The sequence below is a fragment of the Chrysoperla carnea genome, chromosome 4 (genome assembly GCF_905475395.1).
Source record: "Chrysoperla carnea chromosome 4, inChrCarn1.1, whole genome shotgun sequence".
NCBI classification, from domain to species: Eukaryota; Metazoa; Arthropoda; class Insecta; order Neuroptera; family Chrysopidae; genus Chrysoperla; species Chrysoperla carnea.
The window spans coordinates 31949054-31971388 of NC_058340.1; the positions used below are offsets into that span (position 1 = coordinate 31949054).

General features: G+C 27.6%; 2 protein-coding genes across 4 annotated transcripts in view; both read left to right on the forward strand.

Annotated features, from left to right (window-relative positions):
• LOC123298161 overlaps positions 1-22335 on the forward strand; it is a 111262-nt gene that overhangs the window by 50602 nt on the left and 38325 nt on the right. The window lies entirely within an intron of this gene.
• On the forward strand, positions 4596-5233 carry LOC123298162 (bombyxin A-1 homolog). Its single transcript, XM_044880083.1, has one exon. It carries the CDS (start codon positions 4642-4644, stop codon positions 5071-5073), a length of 432 nt encoding a protein of 143 aa, XP_044736018.1. The 5' UTR covers positions 4596-4641; the 3' UTR covers positions 5074-5233.

Sequence of the window (22335 nt, forward strand, 5' to 3'; positions counted from 1 at the left end):
ATTCATTAAATATATTGATAAAGAATTGCAGCTAGATATATTCATGAAGAATAATTTTTAAAAATAAGGTTCTACTCGAGAACTCAGGCTGGCCCCCTCCGCGGAACAGCTATAATGCACCTACCTAAGATATATCGACGACTTCAGTAATTCATTTTTTTTAAAAACTCTTTGTCTTTGGTTCTTGGAAAAGAAATTGCACATCGAACAATCAACGAAATTATATATCATCATATCAGAAGTTTTATTATTAAATTTAAAATGCATTAAATTTAATAATTTTTTTTTTTTAATTTAAAACTATATATATTTATTTATATATTTATAATATTTAATTAATAATAAATAAAATCTCAAGGTTTTCTCATCATCTTATTCGAAACGTGATTATTGATTTGATATTTGATATTTTATGGTAGAAAAAAATTTTAAAATATATATTATTTTTTAGTTCATTAAACATTTTATATCTAGCACATTACCACCTAAAGCTAAAAAAACTAAAATATTACGAAATTTAGATGTAGATATAAAACAAAAGTATAAAATATATAATAAAAATAAATCTTAAAAACGTTTTTATTATTTTTAATTAGAGTATAATTATTGATAATAATTTTAAGTATCTAATCGAAATGGTATACCTGAAACCTACCTATATTATAAAATTAATTAATTTTATTTAATTTTTGTTATTAAATTGAGATAAATTATTTAATTTGGTTTTTAACTACTGAAAAAATTTATAATTTATATACATAGTAAAATAAATTAGTGAAGTTAAGTAAACTTGGCTGTTAATGTTCTTATATAATAAGTAAATATTTCTTCACTCAACGATCTCAATACTTGAGCAAAGGAAATAAGTTTTTGACGACTTAAAAATTTTCTTGAACTAAGAAAATATTTACTTGCTACCACGCTAATAACATATTTTCTTATAACTGGTACTTTTAAAAACCAATTTTGACGATTCTTTATAAATTTGAAATCTGGTGCTACCCGTGTTGTCCCATTTCATTTTGGTCCAGTTCTGACAACGGCGCCTATGAGAAAACATAAATAAAAGTCTTAAATTTGCATTAAGTATGCACGACAAGAGGACGAATAACTCAATATCACGCCAAACGATTTCGATGAATCTTTTTTTAGTGTCAAATTAGCTAGCGTAGTTCAGATACACTAAAAATCACAAAATAAAAAACTTTTAAAAAAAAGAAAACCGACTTCAAACGAAAAACTTTTCCAAAACAAATCAATATGCACTAAAAAGTAAAAAAATAACGATAATATAATGTAGGTAAAATTATTGTTATTTTTGGAATCGGTGTAAGCCAAGCTAATGTAGCAAACTGTTCTGTCAGAGTTGTTTCGTTGGCAGACACCGACTCTAAGAATAACAATAATTTTAACTACATCATATTATCGTTATGTTTTTATTTTTTAGTGCATATTGATTTGTTTTGGAAAAGTTTTTCTTTTGAACGTTTTCTTTTTGTTAAAAGGTTTTTTATTGTTAACATTTATTTCCGAAATAATCGTCAAAAATGGAAAAAACTATTTTTCTATTTTGGGGAATTGTAGCATCAATATTTTTAATCGTAACAAACTTGGGACTAAACTTCGTATGCCTTGATATATTTCATATATACATGGTATAATCATTACAATGTACCTACATAACGACATATTGAGTAATCAAATAAATATTAGTATACATATTGTTTCATGTGAAATAGGTCAATTAATTTTCATTACAAATAAAAATAATAATAAACTCATGTACATATAATCACTTACCTAGGACATATATTTATAAAATATAAAATAAATTTCATTTTATAATTTGTTTAAAGATAATAAATATATATATTTTTTTTAATAGATTATATCCTAATCGTGACTATAATATAATACTTTAATAAAAAGTTATTTAAAAATTATTATAAATGGATTTTGGTTTTTTTAAAGACAACCATGATGTGTTTTTAATTTAACTATATTTTTATGTATATGATCTTTTAGAGTAAGTGGCGTGGGTGTTATTAAACAAAAACAATAACAAATTGTACTATCATCTTTATTGATTGAACATTATTCTCCACCGCGTCGTACTACAGGATTACTCTTGTCCATTAAACTCATTACTCTTGTCCATAATGCACTTAATTACAGGAGTTATTTTACTATACCATGTATATGAAATATACCAAGGTATACTATGTTTAGTCCCAAGTTTGTAACGCTTGAAAACATTGATGCTATGAACAAAATTTTGGTATAGGTGTTCATAAAATCATCTAATTAGTTCATTTTCGGTTGTCTGTCTGTCTGTCGTCTGCCCGTCTGTCATCACGATTACTCAAAAACAAAAAGAGATATCAAGCTGAAAGTCTTACAGCGTACTCAGCGGAGAACGTTAAAAGTGAGGTCGAGTTGGTAAATGAGCAACATAGGTCAATTGGGTCTTGGGTCCATAGGACCCATCTTGTAAACCGTTAGAGATAGAACAAAAGTAAAATGTATAAAATGTTTCTTTTAAGAGAATAAACAACTTTTGTTTGAAACATTTTTTTGTAAACATCACTGTTTACCCTTAAGGGCGCAAATTAGATGTAAAATGTATAGTATGTATTATATGGGAATATCAGTTATATATGTGTGACATGTATGTATGTGTTATGTGTTAGAGTAATCAACACTGTCTTTGCATGGTATTTCAACAATTTACTCAGTCAATTGTTTGTTTTACTTGTTTTTGATATAAATTGGCTAACGATTAAAAATAAGTATGAGACTGTCGCAATCGTAGAAGTGTCGGAATCGAAGATTCAGAATCAATTTTGCAATAAATGCGGCATTAAAAATAGTTTATATCATAAATAATTCACCCTATAAAGGGTGATAATAGAATCAATAATAATATATTCAAGTACTTAAGAAAATATTTTCTTAAAGACCTACATATGACGTATTTTTCTAAAAAAAGGGAATATGTCACTGAACATGTCACAATTACTAACTTGTTATTTTTGAACGTAAAAATTAATCAATTATGAAAATATATTATTAAATAATGCGAGGCATTTTACAGAATGTCCTAGAAATGTTCATTTTTTTTTACAATTCAACGTTATTTCTCAAAAATACAGTTAAGGATAAAAATAATTTCTTATTAAATTACTTTCAAAAATTAATCGTAACTAGTTCAACATGTTTTCTTATTTGGAGACAAGCTTTTTTTCCATGATGCTCTGCCAAAATACTAAAACATTAAATGCTTCAATGAAATACGATTCGTAGTCTGACCCTATACAATGGAAAAGCACCACGGAAAGGCAATTTAAGGTTTAAAAACAAAAATAAGTCATTATAAAATATAGTAATGGTTTATCTGGAATAGAATTGTGATCTATTTAGATCTAAAAAGGGTGAAAATAGTCTTCTTATTGAATACTTTTTTTTTTGAGATTTACATGAAATTCTGTTCTGTTATTTGTTTCATTCAGAAATTTGGTGATACACAACTCAAAATTTCTGATTTAACCACTTGCATTAAGCTTAATGAATGACAAAAAGCGTTTATTTAAGCTTCAGAAATGAAAATATAGCAAAGCTTTCTACCAAAATATTTGTTTCAACTCGTGATTTTCATATTAAAATTTCCTGATATTTATCCGACAAAAACTTGAAATTTAAACATGGTGTCTTATTGTAGAAGAGAGTTGTCGGTGGTTAAAACGTACCGGGCGGTTTCCTCATTACAGAGTGGTTTTTATGCCAAGTTTGATGATTTAATTATTTATTTTCCAAGTAAATTTAAAAAAAAAATTAAACAAGTGAAAACAGACAAGTGACTGAGTTAGCTGTAGAAATACTCAGTATGAAAAGTGTTGAATGTCAGTGCTTGCATTTTATGGCAGCCTTTCGGTCGTCGTTTTTTTGATTTTCGAAAGTATTTTATAGAAATTCTCTCTTTTCGAGGAACATTCACAAAATCAATAGTAGAAGCTATACCTGTAAATTTTCAACTGCCTATCTTTCATATTTTTATGAGAAATGGACACCAAAATTTTGTCCTAATTTGGGCCCTCACGGATAAACAATAATGTTTATTAAAGAGAATTGAAAAAAAATACACATGAACCAGGACTCGAACCCGGACTTCTTGGATTCATGTCAAGCGCCCTACCAATTAGGCTATTCGAGTTCTAGACACAAATGCAATTTTTCAACTCAATGAATTTTTTAATCTGTTTATCCACTTATTTATTATTATAATGTTAATGAAAAAATTTTTCAAACGAAAGTTGCTATATTTTTTATAAGGTACATTTTCAGATTTACACTTTTGTTCCATTCTTTACGATTTACACTTTACCTGTTTTTCATATGTTAAGGGTATAAAAAGTAAATTAGATTGATACACTGGTTTTTTAAAATAAAGAGATACGATTATGGCTATTCTCTCCTAATAGTTAAATAAAACATTTAATTTTAAGCATCAATTCTACGGGACACTCTGTAGAAAAATGTTTCAATTTTACTATATAAGGGACAATAATTTTAGAATTTTATATCACTTCTAAAATACATTCTTTAGTAAGTTACGTAAACAAAAAAACAAAAACAAAAATCATCATGAACACAACGTCGTCTAATTGTTATTGGTTAATATTCGTATTTTTATTTAATATTATTCTAAATGTTAATTCATACGCAACTTATAATAACGGTCGTTATACCGTTAATTATTCATCTGGCTCAGATTCACCACGGAAGTTATGTGGAGCCGCATTAACTAACGCTTTAATGGCTGTATGTCAAGGATTTACAAATGGACGTGATAAGAAATTTGATTCATTATTAGAACATATTATGGAATATGATAATCAGGAAGAGGATTATAATGCAATTATTTCACCAAATCAGGAACAACAACAACAGCACTTATATATGCCGAATCTATTAAATTCGTTAATGGATAATGGAAGGCCTAAACGACAAGGTATCGTTGAAGAATGTTGTCATAATCCATGTTCTAAGAGACATTTACGTGCTTATTGTTTGTAAGAGATTTAAACAGTGTGTTTAAAATCAGAGAGAATTGAAGAGTGGAAATTGTTCATATACTTCGTAGTAAACACTGTCGCAGTATATGTGGTTTTTTTTCAAGAAGAATATTATTTGAGCCTATGATATCCTAGAGATTAACTTTCTACTCTTCCTATTCTCTTTGATTAAAATACTTATTTTGTATAATTTATTATTAATATTATTAATATTACTTGTAAAAGATATTTTTATGAATTAAAGTAGATAGAATATTTAAAATTTAATGTTTGTTATGAATTTGTGATCAGGCTGTACAGATTTTAGGTTGTGTTTCCAGAGCCAATTCTTTCCGTGAAAATCATCCGATTTAGGATCTGTGTAGAGCGAATACAACAAAAGTTAAAAAATGTGATGAAAAAATAATGTCGAGTTTTCGGCCAGATCACGGATTTATTAAATTATTGAAGTTAGTTTGTAAGACTATAGAGAATCTGAATTTTATTAATAAAGCCATTTTTATTAATGAAATATTCTTTTAATTTGCTTTTATTTTTACCCTCTTATGAAACTTGTATACATCAGAAAGTACACTGTTTTCGGAAGCTTAAGGTAGAATTTTGGTCTAGAAGCCTAAATTTTAGGCATTTTATAAACTAAGATAAAAAAGAAAAACATTTTTGAAACTATTGGATGTTTATTGAATTTCAAGACTACAAAAAAAAAAATGTAAAAAAGAAAACAAAAAATCGTCAAGCTACAGGCCGGTAAAGTGGGGGCTACAAAAAAAACAGTGAGCCCTGGTTGACATGATTCCAACCCTTGTAGTGATCTGAAACAAAGAAATTTGAAAAACCAATAAAGATGTCAATGGTGTCAAAATGAAAAAAAAATTTTATTACACCATTTTTTTGACATTTTCGAATTTAAAATACTCAAAATTGAAATTTTTTTTAAATCCATAGCAGAGTTGATAGAGAGATTTATAAAGAAAATTTCCACCAAATTTCAAATGAATCCGTCAGATAGAACTTGAGATATAATGACAACCACCTCGAAAAAAGTAGTTTCGGGAAATCGCTTTTTAATTTTCATAGACAATTTCGGCAGAGTAACTCGGATAGTAATACTTAAAACTCACTTTGAATTAATCGGCAATCTCAGATCTAAACATTGCGCCTTCTTCTAGTGGAAATTGGACCTTCTTCTACTGGAGTTCCTGGACAGAACGAATCTTCGAGTCCTTAAGAACGAGTTCTCAGGTCGTCAATATGGCAGTCATGACTCAAAAATAGATAAATCAACCGGATTTTTTAACTTTTGAGCCTTATTACTAAATCTAGTCACGTCAAGCAGGCATAACCAGGCTTACCTTAAAAACAACAGTAGCTTATGGAATGACTATACCATCAGAGTAAACTATTTCTTATTAGACAGTTTATTCACACATTTGAACAGTATTGTTGTAAATTACAATGCTAAATGGTTTCTTAAAATTCATATATTTATTCAACGAAAACTGAAACTTAAATCAAACATTTTATCGTACTTCTATTTAAAGGCAACGTTTTCATATGAATTTCTTAAGCATGAAATCTACCTTTTAGAATGAGACATAGCATTCCAGCTTACGTGGTGCTATCAAAATTTCATAGTTTTTGTTAGATACACACATTCGATATCTATGTTGGTCACTTATTACATTACCTTCAAGAAAATAACTTTAAAGATTAATAAAAATTATTTAAATGAGTTAATTTTATTGTTTTAAAGTGATTTTTTATTTACAAAATTAAATACCTACAAACGTATCATAATAATATATCATTTAAAAAATTTTGTTTTGATATCATGTAAGGACATCAAATAATAAAAACAATTACATTATTATTTTGAGTTTAAATACTTTTTAGATGTATTATTATTATTATTTATGCTAATTTTAAATTAACCTTTATTTATTTATTAAGTACTAGAGTGATACCCACCCGCTTCGTTGGGTTTAAAAGTAGAGATTGATAAAGATTGCTCTCGCTTATCCTCTTTTTATAACACTCGAAATAATGGTTGTTTTACACAGATAAAATATTTGTAAGGTTTTCTATTTTTTAAATGTATAATAGTCGTAATTATTCATTGAGTATATCAGAAAAGATGGTCGTGAAATATTTTATACTGACTATTTTTACAGAAATCTGTAATTTATGGTAATATCAAATGACTACTTTTACAGAAATCTGTAATTTATGGTAATGTCAAATTTAATTAATTTTTAAATTTTTTTATTTTTTATTGATATATCTTTATAAGTTATATCTCATGTGTTATTCTGGAGTGTGAGCTATATTGCTGTACTGTTTCATTAAAAACCATTCCCTAGTTTTAGCGTGAAAGCGTAACAAACAAACAAACAAACAAACAAACATGCTTACTTTCGTATTTATAATATATAGAGATAGAGATAGAGATAGAGATTTTTGTTGAAAGGTAGGTATGTGGTAGTAGATTAAAATAAATGGACACATTAAATAACACTAATTCAACAGATTTACATATAAATAACTTCATTAAAGTTATACGTATATGGATTATTTGATTTAATTTCAGTACCTAGGTATTAAATGAGACTACATTTGATTTAACTTGTTCATTTGTCATTAACTATTGTTTAATCATGGAATATCTGTTTATGGAATTGTTGACTTAATTACTTACTACAAATTTTTTTAATGGTTCAATTTGTTTATTTGAGGTAAAATTACTAAACCCAATATATATATATATATATACAATTTATTCTCTTCAAAACCTTATAAAATATGTTCAAAGATTATTTTAGAATTTCGATTAAGTTAAATTTTTAGCATTATTTTTCAGCTTTTATTATAATGGCTGAAGCTTTCAGCAGTGGAGTTTAATAATTACCTAATAATTAATTACCTCTAATAATTACCTATTCACAATACCTGATTAATAATAAATAATACCTGAATACTATTCAAATAACTGTTCAAAATTCTAGATAAATATGGTGGAAGCGCAAATAAATACATAATAAAGTAATATAATGCATTATTTGTCTGCGTTTCTACTATTTATTGAGTTTAATATTTTTTCTTAAATTTTCTAATGTTCCGGTCAACTTCCTTAATTTTTTCTTTTATGCAAACCTTCTCCTGACAATAATTAATACAGCAAATTACCGAAATTTTTACATCCGTTCACGCGTGATTCGATAATGAGTGATTTGAAGAAATGGGGGTTCATTTATATATATATATATATATATATATATATATATATATATATATATATATATATATATATATATAGATCATACCTCCAGATATTTTCATATTTTCATATTTTCCTATTATAAACTTTGGAAATCTGATGTAGTTGTAAGGATTTGTTCCAGGAGGCACTTACCTAGGAGGCTCGGGTTTGATTCCCATTAACGGAACCAATTGTGTAAGGGCTTGTTCTTACTTATGAAGATAAATTATGAAGAACAACAGCTAAAACCATCGAAATATGATGTAATCTTGACCACAATCTGAGAATATCGGTTACTAGCGTAATGAAAGGAATATTCCGATATGGTAACCGTGGATTTAATTTATCTGGAATAAGATCAACGAAAAATAAGAATCGTTACACAGTTATCACATGTTGACCTTGTTACGTAATGGATTCAGGGATATTCAAAATGAATATTTCCATACAATTTTCATTATCGAAAATGTTCGATAGGGTTGTCACTGTTGTATCACTTTATATAATCAACATTTCTATTGAATTCTGAAAATCGAATATTTTTGATTATATAATATCGCTGTATAAAGAAGCAATAAGGAAGAAGTTTAATCAAAGTTTCTATCACAATCCATAAGCTCTTAAATGTGAAAATTTTGAGTATGATTGCATTATTCTCCCTCGTATTTATTTTAACTATCTTTGAATCCCTTTTGGACTAGATAAGCGTCTAAAGACTTTATGAGTTCAAACAGGTTTTTGTTTCCATTGAGATATTTTTAAGAAGTTTATTTAACGACATTATGTTTACACGACGTTTCTCTAAGATTCTTAACATTTATTTCCCTACGCTAGTTTCCACCCCCATCACATATTAAATTTAAATTTAAACAAAAGTGATTTGTATGATTAAAATATTAAATTATGATAATCTTTTCAAAGTCACGTAAAAAAAAAAAATAATGAATTTAAAAATAGCATTTTGTTTTGTAATAATTTTTGTGTTACATTGACAAAGTATTGTAATAAATATTCAAATTAAGACAAGTAAAATAATTATTGATCGGTTTGGTGCTGGTGACTCAAATAAAAATAATGTTTTATCATCGATGATTTTAATTTTAATAAACTGTTATTTTAAAGGTTAAAACATTGATGATATGCAAAAAAAATTAAAAAGACTTATAATAGGTACCAAGCTAGCGTACATTTTTATTTGAAACTTATTTGCAATAGTTAAAAATTTGATAATCGCGGACAAATTTTAATTTTCTGGCAGCCTAGAGTTGTTGAATTTTTGCTTTTTTTCTTATCTTATAAGAAAATAATCGACTTTTCGAGCAAACCGCCTTCTAAATGAAAAAGAAGTTTCGTGTATATAATCCGACACTTTGAAATTTGAATTTTTTGAAGAGTTGGGCTATAGACGGACTACAAAAAAGTCGACAGTGTTGGATAATCGATTATCGACTTTTTAGAATAAGAAAACATGAATATATTCATTAATTTTAAGGAAGTACACGATTTATATCAAGTCCATAAAAACATCGTGCACTATTTGGGACAAGGGTGTACAATGTGAAGACATTGCATGTATACATATATTCAATACGCATATACAACTGCAAATTTCATTAATAATTAAGTGAAGAAAGAAACAAGTACAGTAGTTTACATAGCGACTTTAACAGTCGGAGCCCTTAGTTGGAAATAATTGAGCCAGGCAAGATTTTAACGGGCCCCGCTGTCAAAGTCGCTATGTAAACTACTGGAATTGTTTCTTTCTTTTCAGATTTTATTTAACGAAATGGGGTTTTGATTTTTTAATTATTTATTTTAGTGTCCCAGCACTACAAACACACTCTTTTTATACTATATTAAAACTTTAAAAACCAATTAGGCTGAATTTTTTTCTTAATAACGCATTACTATTTCGCGCTATAAATTCACCATTTTGTCTTAAAAAATAACCACTCCTTGACAGTCGGGTAAAAAACAGCCCATGATTCAACTAAGATTTGTTCAGCATTAATGATAAAGCCAGTATTTGAGAATTTGTAAGAACGGTATTATTTCAGCAAAAGTTATAGAACTTTAAAAATTGAAACCAATTTACGCCCGTGTATAATACCAAACTTTTTAATTTTTTTCTCAAAAACGGTGTAATCAATCGATTTGAAATTTTGATTTCGAGGCTGACGAGGCATTAAAAATTTACCGGGCTCATATCTTTAAACGAAGAACTTTCGTAATATCGGCACTGTTCAGTTTTGTTAGAAAATCTAAGGACTACGCCCATAAAAAATTTTGACTTGCTGCAAAAAAATGTACGCTACCTTTTTACCTATAATAGTTTAAACAAGCTATAATAAGACATCTATGCTAAAGAACTAACCTTTTGTTACATAAATAAAAATATCAATTCGGTGTAACCAATACACCTTGACCGGTTAAATTTTTTAAATAAATCTTATAGTCTTTTAATTATTAATAAAAATATTTTTAACTTTTGAACTTTTATTTAATAATTAATTTTTTATTCATATTTAATTACATCTTCATTTAAAGTATTTTAAACAAACCTTAATTCATAATTTTTGAAGGAATTTGTCCAGCTTTGTTAAAAAGTTTTTATGTTTAATTGATTTGAAATCTTAAAAATAAATAATATATGTATAATTTTACCGTCATAATTTAAAACACCTCAACCCCAACAATGATTTACCTTTTTTTAGCGATTACAAAAACCTGACTTAAAAAGTACTATTTTTTATAGACTAGAAAGTTCAAAATCCGATTAAGTGATGAGTTATGTTGGTCCTAATTCCAGGTGAAGAAAGTTTTGGATAATTTTTAAAAAGGCTAAAATTTAATAATGTTAATCCAACTTTTATATATCGAATCATTTTAAAATATCGAAAAATTTATGTAGATGAAGGAATTTATTTTTCTTATTTACTGTAAAATTTTGTTGGAGCTATGTTACTTATTACACGTTCATTCTAGACAAGCAAAAGTGTCCCAAACCGACTCATAGACACTTTTTTATAGTTAAGTTATCTTGAAATATTCATAGAATTATCAAGCATGCTAAGGTCTTGTGATGATCTCCCAACCACAAGGTTCCTACCGAGTACTCCACAACACACATGTTTTTGAAATAAGAATCATTATTTTAAACAAAATGTTTTACCATATATTCAAAATTTGTGAAACTGAGATGCTAAGGCTTCCGATTTCGAAACTAACGTAGTCTAGGCTATCGTTGGTCCATAATAACCTCTGGAATTCGAATTATGCGTTTAAATTCGATTATGATAGTTTAGCGGCTGTACTTAAATTACGTTACAAATTTAGGGAGAGGGGTGGGCCAAATCATAATGTTTCTATTTGTTATGGTACGGGGGAGGGGGTCCTTCAACGCTTGTACATAATTATCAAAATTAGTAAGAAAAATTTTGATGAATTAAAAAAAAATTTTAATTCAACTTCGCGCGGTTGACTTGACTGTAGCTAACTTTTGGTGTTAAGAATATCCTCAACACACACAAATTGGTTAAACGGTTAAACAAAACAGGGGGAGGGGTGGGTTTCAATATTTTGTTACAATCTGTTACATACGGGGGGTAGGGGTTGAAAAGTCGTTCTAAATGCGTTACGTAATTTAAGTAAAGCCCCTTACGAGTAAAATAACTGTCCCAAATTTTTTAATAACTATAAAGAAAAGTTTTTGCAAAAACTCCAAAATTTGAAATAAATATAATAGATACAAAATTCTAAAAATAAAAAAACTCTTATTTAAATTAACCTTGTTAATGAAAATGAAATTTATTTATTTATTTTTTTTTATAAATAAAGTTAAATGAATAACATTTGAGTTTATTATAAAATGATAAATAATATGGCAATCTGTTTATAATTACTTAATTGCGACTACTTTCGTGAATAAATGTGTATCTATCAATACATCGTCATTACGTCACCCGTGGCTATTGAACTAACAAACCAATCTATACATTTAAATGAAAAAAAAAAACTAGTACACAAGTACAGTAGGAGTAATCAATCATTGGGGGCTATGTTTCTTGAATCTGAAAATTTAATATCCATGAGCCCAGAAGCTATATATACTATATACAAGTCTAGTAAGACTATATAGTCGAGTAAAACTGTAAAATGTTGTATAGCACCTTTTGGAGCATTCACTACCAGTAACTTCCACATTCATTTGAAGATTGGGGGAGTTTCAACCCACCAAACTACTCCAACATTAAACTACCACAACAGGAGTTTATAAAATGAATATTTTCCCTCCGAAATTGGAATTTGGATAAGTTTTTTGGATCGCTGATTACGATCCGGGGCCTAAAATGAACAATACTACATTCTAAACGAAGTTCGTGCCATTTCTGCGTAGAAGTCCTGTATTTAAATTCAGCGAAAACCAGTACGAAATTCGTGGCATTATCGGCCAAAAAACGCAGTTTTTTGGGAAAAAATTGAAATATAGATATTCTATAGCGTTAAACGCGTTAAAAGCTAATTTACAAAAAATTATATTCAATTATTTCAGATATTGCTTAGATTTAAAAATTATCCAATTTAATATAAGTCTTAAGTTTACTTGTAGGATTAGAAATTTAGAAAAAAATTATTTGTTTTTTAAATGATATTTAATTTTTTTTCTTTTTTTTTTAGGTAAGTACCAGAGAGCTATTTCCATTTCTTTTTCAAAAAAAAAAAACGCTGTAAGTGGTAAGTTTAATGATTCTGATTTAATTTTATTCAATTCTCATGCTATAAAATTCTAAATAATCCCGCTCAATCTAAGATAGTTCTCAAAATTAATTTTTTTCCATTACTAGTTTACTTTTTAGCAAAATAGATTTGTTATGACTCAAAAACGAAAAAAGATATCGATCCAAAATTTTAATTCATTTCAGCCGTGAAATTTTATATGCAATTGTGCTGATGTATACTTCTTTTATAATACAGTAGCTTCCTATGTCACGATTTTACTCGCGATACTTTAACTTCGTCAACAATTGAACGGTGATTTGCTTGAGGAAGAAGGAGTTTATTGAAATGGAGGGGGGGAAGAAGATCGAACTTAGCTATTTCAGGTATAGGGAGAAGTAAAATGTTAAAAACTGAGTAATATTAAGCCTATTTTTATGAAATAAAAACGATTCACTTTACGGTTTTAAAACACGGTTTTAGATGCCCTGTAGCAACTGTCGATTAATTTTCAGCGCTTCAAGATCTTTAAAATGAACTCTGCCTCGAGCTTTTTACTTCAGTTCAGTTTCAATCCTTTAGGGATTAAATTTTTTAATTCCTTTCTTAATAGTCAAATACATCGTACTTAGAATCTAAATTCTAAATTTCACGTTTCTATCTCCGACTCGATACAATGAGTCTCTGTAATGAGTTGCTGTAATTACGAATTGGTTGAGTTGAGTTTTTCGGCTATAAAAGAGTTGATTTGGTTGTGAAGTCTGAAATTTCTAGCCCTTACGTTCAAAAATGGGATACTATTAAAGAAATTTTTTTCGGCGCTATTTTTCCCTAAATCCTACGGTATATCATAGGCTTAAAATTTCTGCATTGAATATCAAAAATTGAACATCCAATTATGAACAATTAGCACTATAATTGTTTCTTTTACTTTTTAATTTCATAGGCTAATATTTTAAAACACAATCTGTACAAATATTTTAGTCTTTTTACTTTTACTTAATTTTATTTCAATATAACTGTAGTTGTATTTTTATTCTTTTTTTTATGTATGATTGTATGTGCTCTTATTATTGAAAAACACAGATAAATATTTAACATTTAAACTGATTTAGGTGCACAAAAGTTTAAATGATTAATAAACTAACATCAATTAAAATTAAATTTTTAATTACTTATGTTATATGTTAAAATATATTTCAAGTCCATCAGACATATGGTGTAGCTGCCATAATAAAAATATATATTTTAATATTTTTGTTGAGAAATATTTTTTGGTATAAAAATATGGTATTTTCAGTTTTTACTTCATTAATTGAATGTTTCGATAAAATTATAAATCTTGTGAAATATTTCTCTAATTAGTCTTTAAACGGATGTAATTAAAATTTTTAAACCTACAATTACGTTTTTAATAACTTAAAATAAAAATACTTAAAATTTATCAAAATGAATTTTCTGCAATCTTAAAATTGATGCTGGTTTTAAAATCGAATGAATAATTTGATTTGAATTCTCGAGATAAGCTTTCTTTCATAAACTGCTTTATGCCTGTTTTTGTTTAGAGTGGTTAAAACTGTAAAACTACTTATTCGATTTACGTGAAATTTTTTATAGATATTATCTATACTACTATTTTGTTTGATAACCGATTTGACAGCAGTATTAAGTTTGGTTTGCCATTTCATAATGAATGAAATGAGCGTTGCTAGAGCAACGCTTGCAGATTGTTGAAATTTTAGGAACTGAAGTTAATTGGCCTGCAAAGTCGTTCGATCTAGGTCACTTGTTTACGCAGGTAATGTAGAGACGGTTAGAATACAACTTTCGGCGAGTTTTTCGGCAAACGATGCAAAAAGTGTGTGAAAAATTGGAAATCGCGGCGGCCACATGATCGAAATCATAAGCAAACATAATGGCAAAAAATTGTCTTTTTTAATAAATTCAGTTTCATTGATATTAAAAATATTTTTCTTTGATTTGGAAGCTGGCCTTTAATAAATTTCGGAGTACGTCAAAAATCTATATTTCCACAAAAATGATCGGATTTCTTTCTATCACTTATAGTTCATTTGGAACTTTAAATTTTCGATAGATTTGTAATCAGATTCGCAAAATTGGTTTTGACTTTTGACTTTGTATATCTCGGTGAAAACAAACAGAAAAGCGCTTTTTAAGGAAAAATGAAAAAGCTTTTAAAAATAGTCTTTGGTGCAAAATAAATTTTCTTACGTTTTAAACCCTTTATACAAAGTGGCATATAAGGTATAGGTGTTCCAAATTCGAAGAAGAGTTGCGTAGTGATAGCTCATAAAGCCCGAATTTTTTTACAGACCGTGGTAAGACTAAATATTGACGGTAATGTTGAAACAATCTGTGAATTTCTTACATATTTCAAAACAAAGATTTAAACATTAACAGATTTGCAGTTGTAATGTCAATAAAAATAAGAGTTCATAGGAAGACTCTCATAGTCTCATATACCTAAACCATTATCACATATGATATGAGAAAGTTAAATAAAAAGTATTTATAAATTGTTATAAAATGAGCATGCACTTTATAACTTCAAAAAAGAAACAGAAATGAATAAGATAATACATTTAGTACCGGTAAAATAGGATCTGACAATGGAAATTAATGTAAGGATATAAAGTACTGGAAATCTGGAACCGTTGCTTTGGCATCAGAGACAATAACACAGTGGTAAGACTAGTAAAAGAAAAGCAATTTTTTGAAGCGTTTAGGTTTGTTTTAATATTTGTTTGTATTATACCTCATAGTTTTCAAATATACTAACCGATTTTAAAGCAAAAATTCTAACCTGATGTCTGATGGTTGGTTCCTACCTTTATTTCAAGTGAGAGTTCAGGAATCCGTACCCGAAACAACAAAAAAAGAAGCGGTGATCTTCAAAATCGGTTTAGTTTGGAGAAGACTATAAGGAGAAAAATAATTCAATAGAGAATGTTCATAGCCGTGTTTCAAGTGCGAGTTTAGAGTTCTGTACCCGTAACATTTGTCGGAAGTTTTTTAAATTTTGTAAATTTCACTTGTGATAATACTTTTTTTTGCTCTAGTCTTAGTTGGTAGCCCTAGCGTTTTCGAGATATTGGTCCTGGAGAAGGGCATGAAATGGAAATAGTTAATATGGATGGTGTGGAGTTTTTAATTAAAATTCATTCCAGCTCGTGAATATTTCAATTTGTTATCAATTAAAATTTCATGTCAGCTATGTATAATACAAATTTGATTAATTTGTTGTGTAAGCATGATGGTTAATTAAAGCCCAATTTCTGTATTGATAATTTTAAAATTTCTTGATTTTTTAGTAAAATTTTATTTTGTAATTTTTTTTATCTAATATGCCTGTATTAATAAAACACCATCATTAGACACAGGTACTATGTATAATGCGTGTATTTAATAATTATTGTTTTTATAAATTTTATATATACAATATATTTCATTCAAGTCCTAGTTATTTGATTGGAGTTATATAATCTACTATATATTAAGTACAGAGTATTTGTAATTTTAAGAATCATATTCTCAAGCTAACTTTATGCCAATAATTAAATTCCTACATGACATCGCGAAATTTACAAAATTTAAAAAACCCCCGACAAATGTTTCGGATACGGAACTTTAAGCTCACACTTGAAACATGGCTCTTCTAATAGGCTTCTCTAAACTGAACCAATTTTGAAGATCGTTGCATCTTTTTTTGTTGTTTCGGGTACAGATTCTTGAACTCGCACTTGAAATGAAGTTTAGAAGCTACGATACCATAGACACAAAGCCAGCCAGACAGTCGTGATTAACAATTTCTTATGTATACTCCCAAAAAAATTCGTATGCATACTCCCCAAGAAGAATCTTGGAATGGAAAAACTCCTAGAATGTTAGATTGAGGTATTGGTATAGGTTTCAAAAAAATTCATCAACGATGCGTGTCCTAATGCCCAATATATACCATCTCTTCAATGTTTTTTATCTTGTCAAAATTTTCACTATGCTTTGCCATGAAATTTCACGCTAAATGTATATTGAGCTGGTTTTTCCTTAATAGAGATGAATAAATATCCCAGAGAATTAAATACTATTTCAACAGTAGGAAAATATTAGATAGATTAAGTTCAAAAATTTTGTAAGAATGAATTAAGAATTGTATAGCCGAAGCTGCCACAGTTTACAAAATAAACAAGAAATAAATTCTTTCAATTAAATTGAAATAAATGAATTTGTTCTATATATTTCATGTTTAGAAAAGCGTGCGAACAACTTTGTGATATATTACTGGTTTATTAAGAAAAGTATGTCAATTTTACATATGCCTACACTACTTGTTATTACTGTAATGGATAATATCAGTTGATGTCAATTCACCTGGCCAGACAACGTCTAGATATCGTGTACAATGAGGTTCAAATATAAAAACGTGACACCAATTTCTGTAATTTTTTTAATAATCATTAAAACGAGATGTTTTGCATATTTGGGATGATAACTAAATTTTTTTCATAACTTCAGGTGAAGAATTTTCACTGCAAGACTAAAAATTGAATTTGGTTTTTGAAAATCTTTAGAATTACACAAAATATGAACATTTAAAACTACTAATTAGACAAAGAGGAAGATAATACTTTCAAGAAAGAAACGGGTTACAGTCTTTGCATGCTTATAACTTCTTCGTCTTTAAATCAACTAATTAATTTCACGTTCAAAATTTGTTATAGTATCAAGCCTACTCTTAAATTTTTATGGATAATACGACATACATGTAGATAATATGGCATATTATGTTTATACTAGTCTGAAAATGCTATTTCCTAAATTTCTGGCGAGATTAGTTTCTTTATTATAAACTTGAAAAATAAAGATTAATCTAGTAGGGTTTCTTTGCGTATGAATCATACGAGTTTAAATTTGATGACACATGACTCTTCTACGAAGACAATGCACCTTAGTCAATTGCAATGATGGCAAAAGTGCGTGAATTGTACCTATATCGAAATATTTTCACGAGAGAGACCTCAAGAGATTTGTTGTTTTATGCCGAGGCTTTTAAAATTCACTTGACACCATTGTAAAGGCTCTAATAAATCTTATATAATACGTAGGTTTTTAAATCACGCTACACCTTATAAGACACAATATAGGAACTGTATATGAACAAATTATATGATATTATAAGATATTGTTCAAAATACTTGTTCTTTTAATGTTCATTACAATAATTAAACTTAATATAAGTGACGGAAATTAGGGATTTGAAATTTATTCTTTTAAAAAACATATCTTTTCAATTTTACAAATAGATATGTATCAAAGATAATAATATCAGCTACCGTACAGTAAATTACTTATAAATAATATTGCACTAATTTTATATTACATAAAGTCGATAATTATTTTATATATAATTATGTTGAATGTACAATGTCCTCCAAAATCTCCTCCGATTACTATAAAATGATATTTTGATTACTATAAAATGAAGATTCGGTAAAATACTCAGACATTTAACTTTTAAATACGAAAACTAGACTCACGGTCTTGAAATTTACCGCATCGATTTGGTGTGCACGAATTTGGATATTAAGATATAGTTTTGTTCAATATGCAATTTGTATATCATATCTGTAAAAAATTTGCCCATATACAAAGAAAGTAAATTACTGTTGGTATTTTCCGTCATATTATTTCTCTAGCTTGCTTTTGGCCACGACTACAGCAATGCGGAATAACTAACGGGTGGAACAATAAATAAATAATACCTAGCGTTTATTTTCAACGTGCTTTCTATTTCAATTAAAATAGATTTTTCGATTGAAATGATTTCTCTTTGAAAAAATTTTTTGTTTGAAATACCAGTCTGTCTTTAATCATTTATATCTATAAAAATTGAATTTATTTAATTATTGTGTTACTAATCGTTCAATTTTTTTGTTATATTGAAAAACAAGTTTTAATTGTATCGACGCGACGATTAAAATTGAATTTTAGGTAGGCTATAGGTATATAGGAAAACTTTTATGTAATAAACTTAAAAAGTATTTGTATAAAAAAAAATGTCTGTTATTAGAATAATATAGGTGTGCAGAATTTGAATTGTTTAATTGCGAAATTTTTAATTCAAATACCTACATACTAATCGGTGTAAATATAATTATATTAGATGATTATATAAACGTTTGTAATAGGTATTTATAATTTTTATTGAGTTCAACTCATTTAGGTACACTATGAAAATTTATTGTGTCTCTAAGATGTTTTTAGAGATTTCTATATAAGTTTATACAAATGATTTTATTAACGATGTTCCAGCATGGTATTTGCAGTTTCTATGTTAAAGCAATGGTATAATTTTTTTTTCGACAGAATTTAACGAAAAATTAAATTTAAGAATTTAATAATGCTTACTATTAATTCCCAAAGTTTCAAAAATTTTGACCGTTTAAAATGGGAAATAATTATGCCAACGTCCCAATTTCGATCAATTTACGTCAAAATTAATATCTCGAAAGTGAAAATTAATTTCTAAATTTTTTTTTAGAATTGTATTGTATAAACATTTTTTTCTACTTTTTCTTCAATATATAATAATATCATAAAAAATAGTTGGGGAGACCGGACATTTTACATGCTTTAAATGGGACATGACCCTCAAAATCGCGAACTTTGTCTTTAAATATCTCGCGATCTAAACGGTCAAAAATTATGAAATTTTAGGAATTCATAAATAAAGCTATTATAAACCCGAGAAAAAAAATTCGGCCAAATCTGTCGAAAAGTGATTTCATGCTGGTACTACCTTAAATACGTTTTACATAAAATCATTCAAAATAAAAATTTATAGATGCTAAGCCTAAGTTAACTACTGTCTTTTTACTTGCCTTTTTTTAATTTTTAATTTTTAATTTTAAACTTTTCGAGTTTACGTGTCAAATTTTTGGTAATCGAGTTTTTCCAATTTTCGTATCTTTCTTCAATCTTTTTGCCTGACAATTTGGAGCATTTTTGAGTAATTAATAATTTTCTATTTTCATGCTTAAATCTGAGTCGTTTTGTGTTTAAACGGCAGGTTTCTAAGATATCGACTGAAATTGTTCTGGAATGTCGCCCTTTGAATACGATCTAGAGTGAAATCTTAGAAATTAAACTGCGAATTATCAATTGGGCGCGATTTTTGTATTTTCTTGTACGCTCTTTTATTGAACTAAAAAGTTACAAATATTTGTGAAAGCTTGTAGCGCTCCGAATCATGATATTTTAAATTATCCGCATCCAGCTTTTACAATTAGGTATAGTCATGCCTGAGGGACTCAAAACAAAAATTATTTTCTATTTTTTCAGTTTAATAAAGGCTTGTCCCTAAAAAAGTTTTTTTTAAATTTATATTTGTATTACTTTAAATTCGAGATATTACCCTTCGTAACAATTTTGGGTAAGATGTTAGAAGTTTCGTCACGTTCGTTACGTTTAATCGTTAATTAGACCAGATCATTTATTTATTCTAGATTTTTTTCAATGTTTTTTAAGGAGCGTTCAATAAAAAAAGCTTTTATTTCGGAGGAATTTTTTTGATATCCCAAAAAATACTCACCTTTTTGTCAAATAAATTAGAATTTTGTATATGTTGGGCCTTAATTACCTTGAACAACTCACAGGCACTAAAATTTGGTTTATTGTGATTGAACAGTCAGTCCTGTGGTATCGATTGAAATTGCTGCGATATATCGATCGCCGTTCCTATAAGATTTTAGGACATCAAAATTGTGAAGTAAAATTAACCTTCTGCTTGGTATTGAAATTTACCACTTTCGTAAATTAAGTTAAATTAAATTAAACAAATCTTAAAGAATATATATCGTAGAACTGTTAAAAAATCATATTTTTCATAAAATTAAAGCAATTTTTTCAGTAGAAATTTTAAGAGATTTTCATTTTTCTGTGAAAAAGTACCGAAGATAATAAAGGCTAGTAAGTTCTGTGGAAGTACAGTGAGAAAGTACTGTTATTTTTCCCGGAAAAGTTTCTTAAATGATTTATGATAATCTTGTATTAACACCTATAAAAACCATTAGGTATTCATTTATAAATTCAATAAAAGAAAACAGAAGAAAGTAGGTATTGAATATTATTATTGTTAAATGAAAGGGAACAATATTGTATAGCATTACAAATGTATAAAATTATTATTATTTAACAATTAAAACGAACCGGCATCATCTGTTCAATTCATCACATCATCCACGTAATAACAAACATCTCATAATACCTCTACCTAATATTTAAAAAAGAATTGTTTTATAACACTTAAAAAATAATGAAAATAATAGAAATTGATTATTTTTTAAATTATTAACAGCTTTTATTTAAGTTTTCAATTTCAATATAAACAAACATTGAATAAAAAAAAATTATTATAAAAAAAAAAAAACTTTTACAAAAACATAACCGACTTCAAAAGAAAAACTTTTCCAAAACAAATTAATATGCACTAAAAAGTAAAAAAATAACGATAGTATAATGTAGTTAAAATTATTGTTATTTTTGTAGTCGGTGTCAGCCAAGGAAACAACTCTGACAGAACAGTTTGCTACATTAGCTTGGCTGACACCGACTCCAAAAATAACAATAATTTTAACTACATTATACATATTATCATTATTTTTTTACTTTTTAGTGCATTTTAATTTGTTTTGGAAAAGTTTTTCTTTTGAAGTCGGCTATCTTTTTGTTAAAAGTTCTTGTAATTTGTCACTAAAAAAGGAATCATCGAAATCGGTTGGCGTGATATTGAGTTATTCGTCCTCTTGTCGTGCATACTTAATGCAAATTTAAGATTTTTATTATTTTCTCGTGGATGCCGTTGTCAGAACTTGACCAAAATGAAATCAAATAGATAAAGACTCATCAAAATCGGTTTACCCAGTCGAAAGTTCTGAGGTAACAAACATAAAAAAAAAATACAGTCGAATTGAGAACCTTTTTTTTTTTGTTTGTTTGAAGTCGGTTAAAAAAATGTTACGTAGTTAATATTGGCTTGGCATACATATTGTCATGTTAATATTTTACATTCATACTGTTTTTTTTTATACAAACGTATTGGTATTACATGAGAGTATATTGCACTTAATATTGGTGCAAAGTATTCCAAATAAAAACTACTGACTTTAGTTACAACATTTAATCTTATAAATTTAATGAAAACTTTTCCGGTTACAAAAAAAGGAGGCATAACTTAATAAATTTTGATTTTTGTCCCAATTTCCTAGATCAATT

Excerpts from the sequence above, each read along its gene's own strand:
- LOC123298162 (XM_044880083.1), top strand. The coding sequence starts at position 4,642 with ATGAACACAACGTCGTCTAATTGTTATTGGTTAATATTCGTATTTTTA.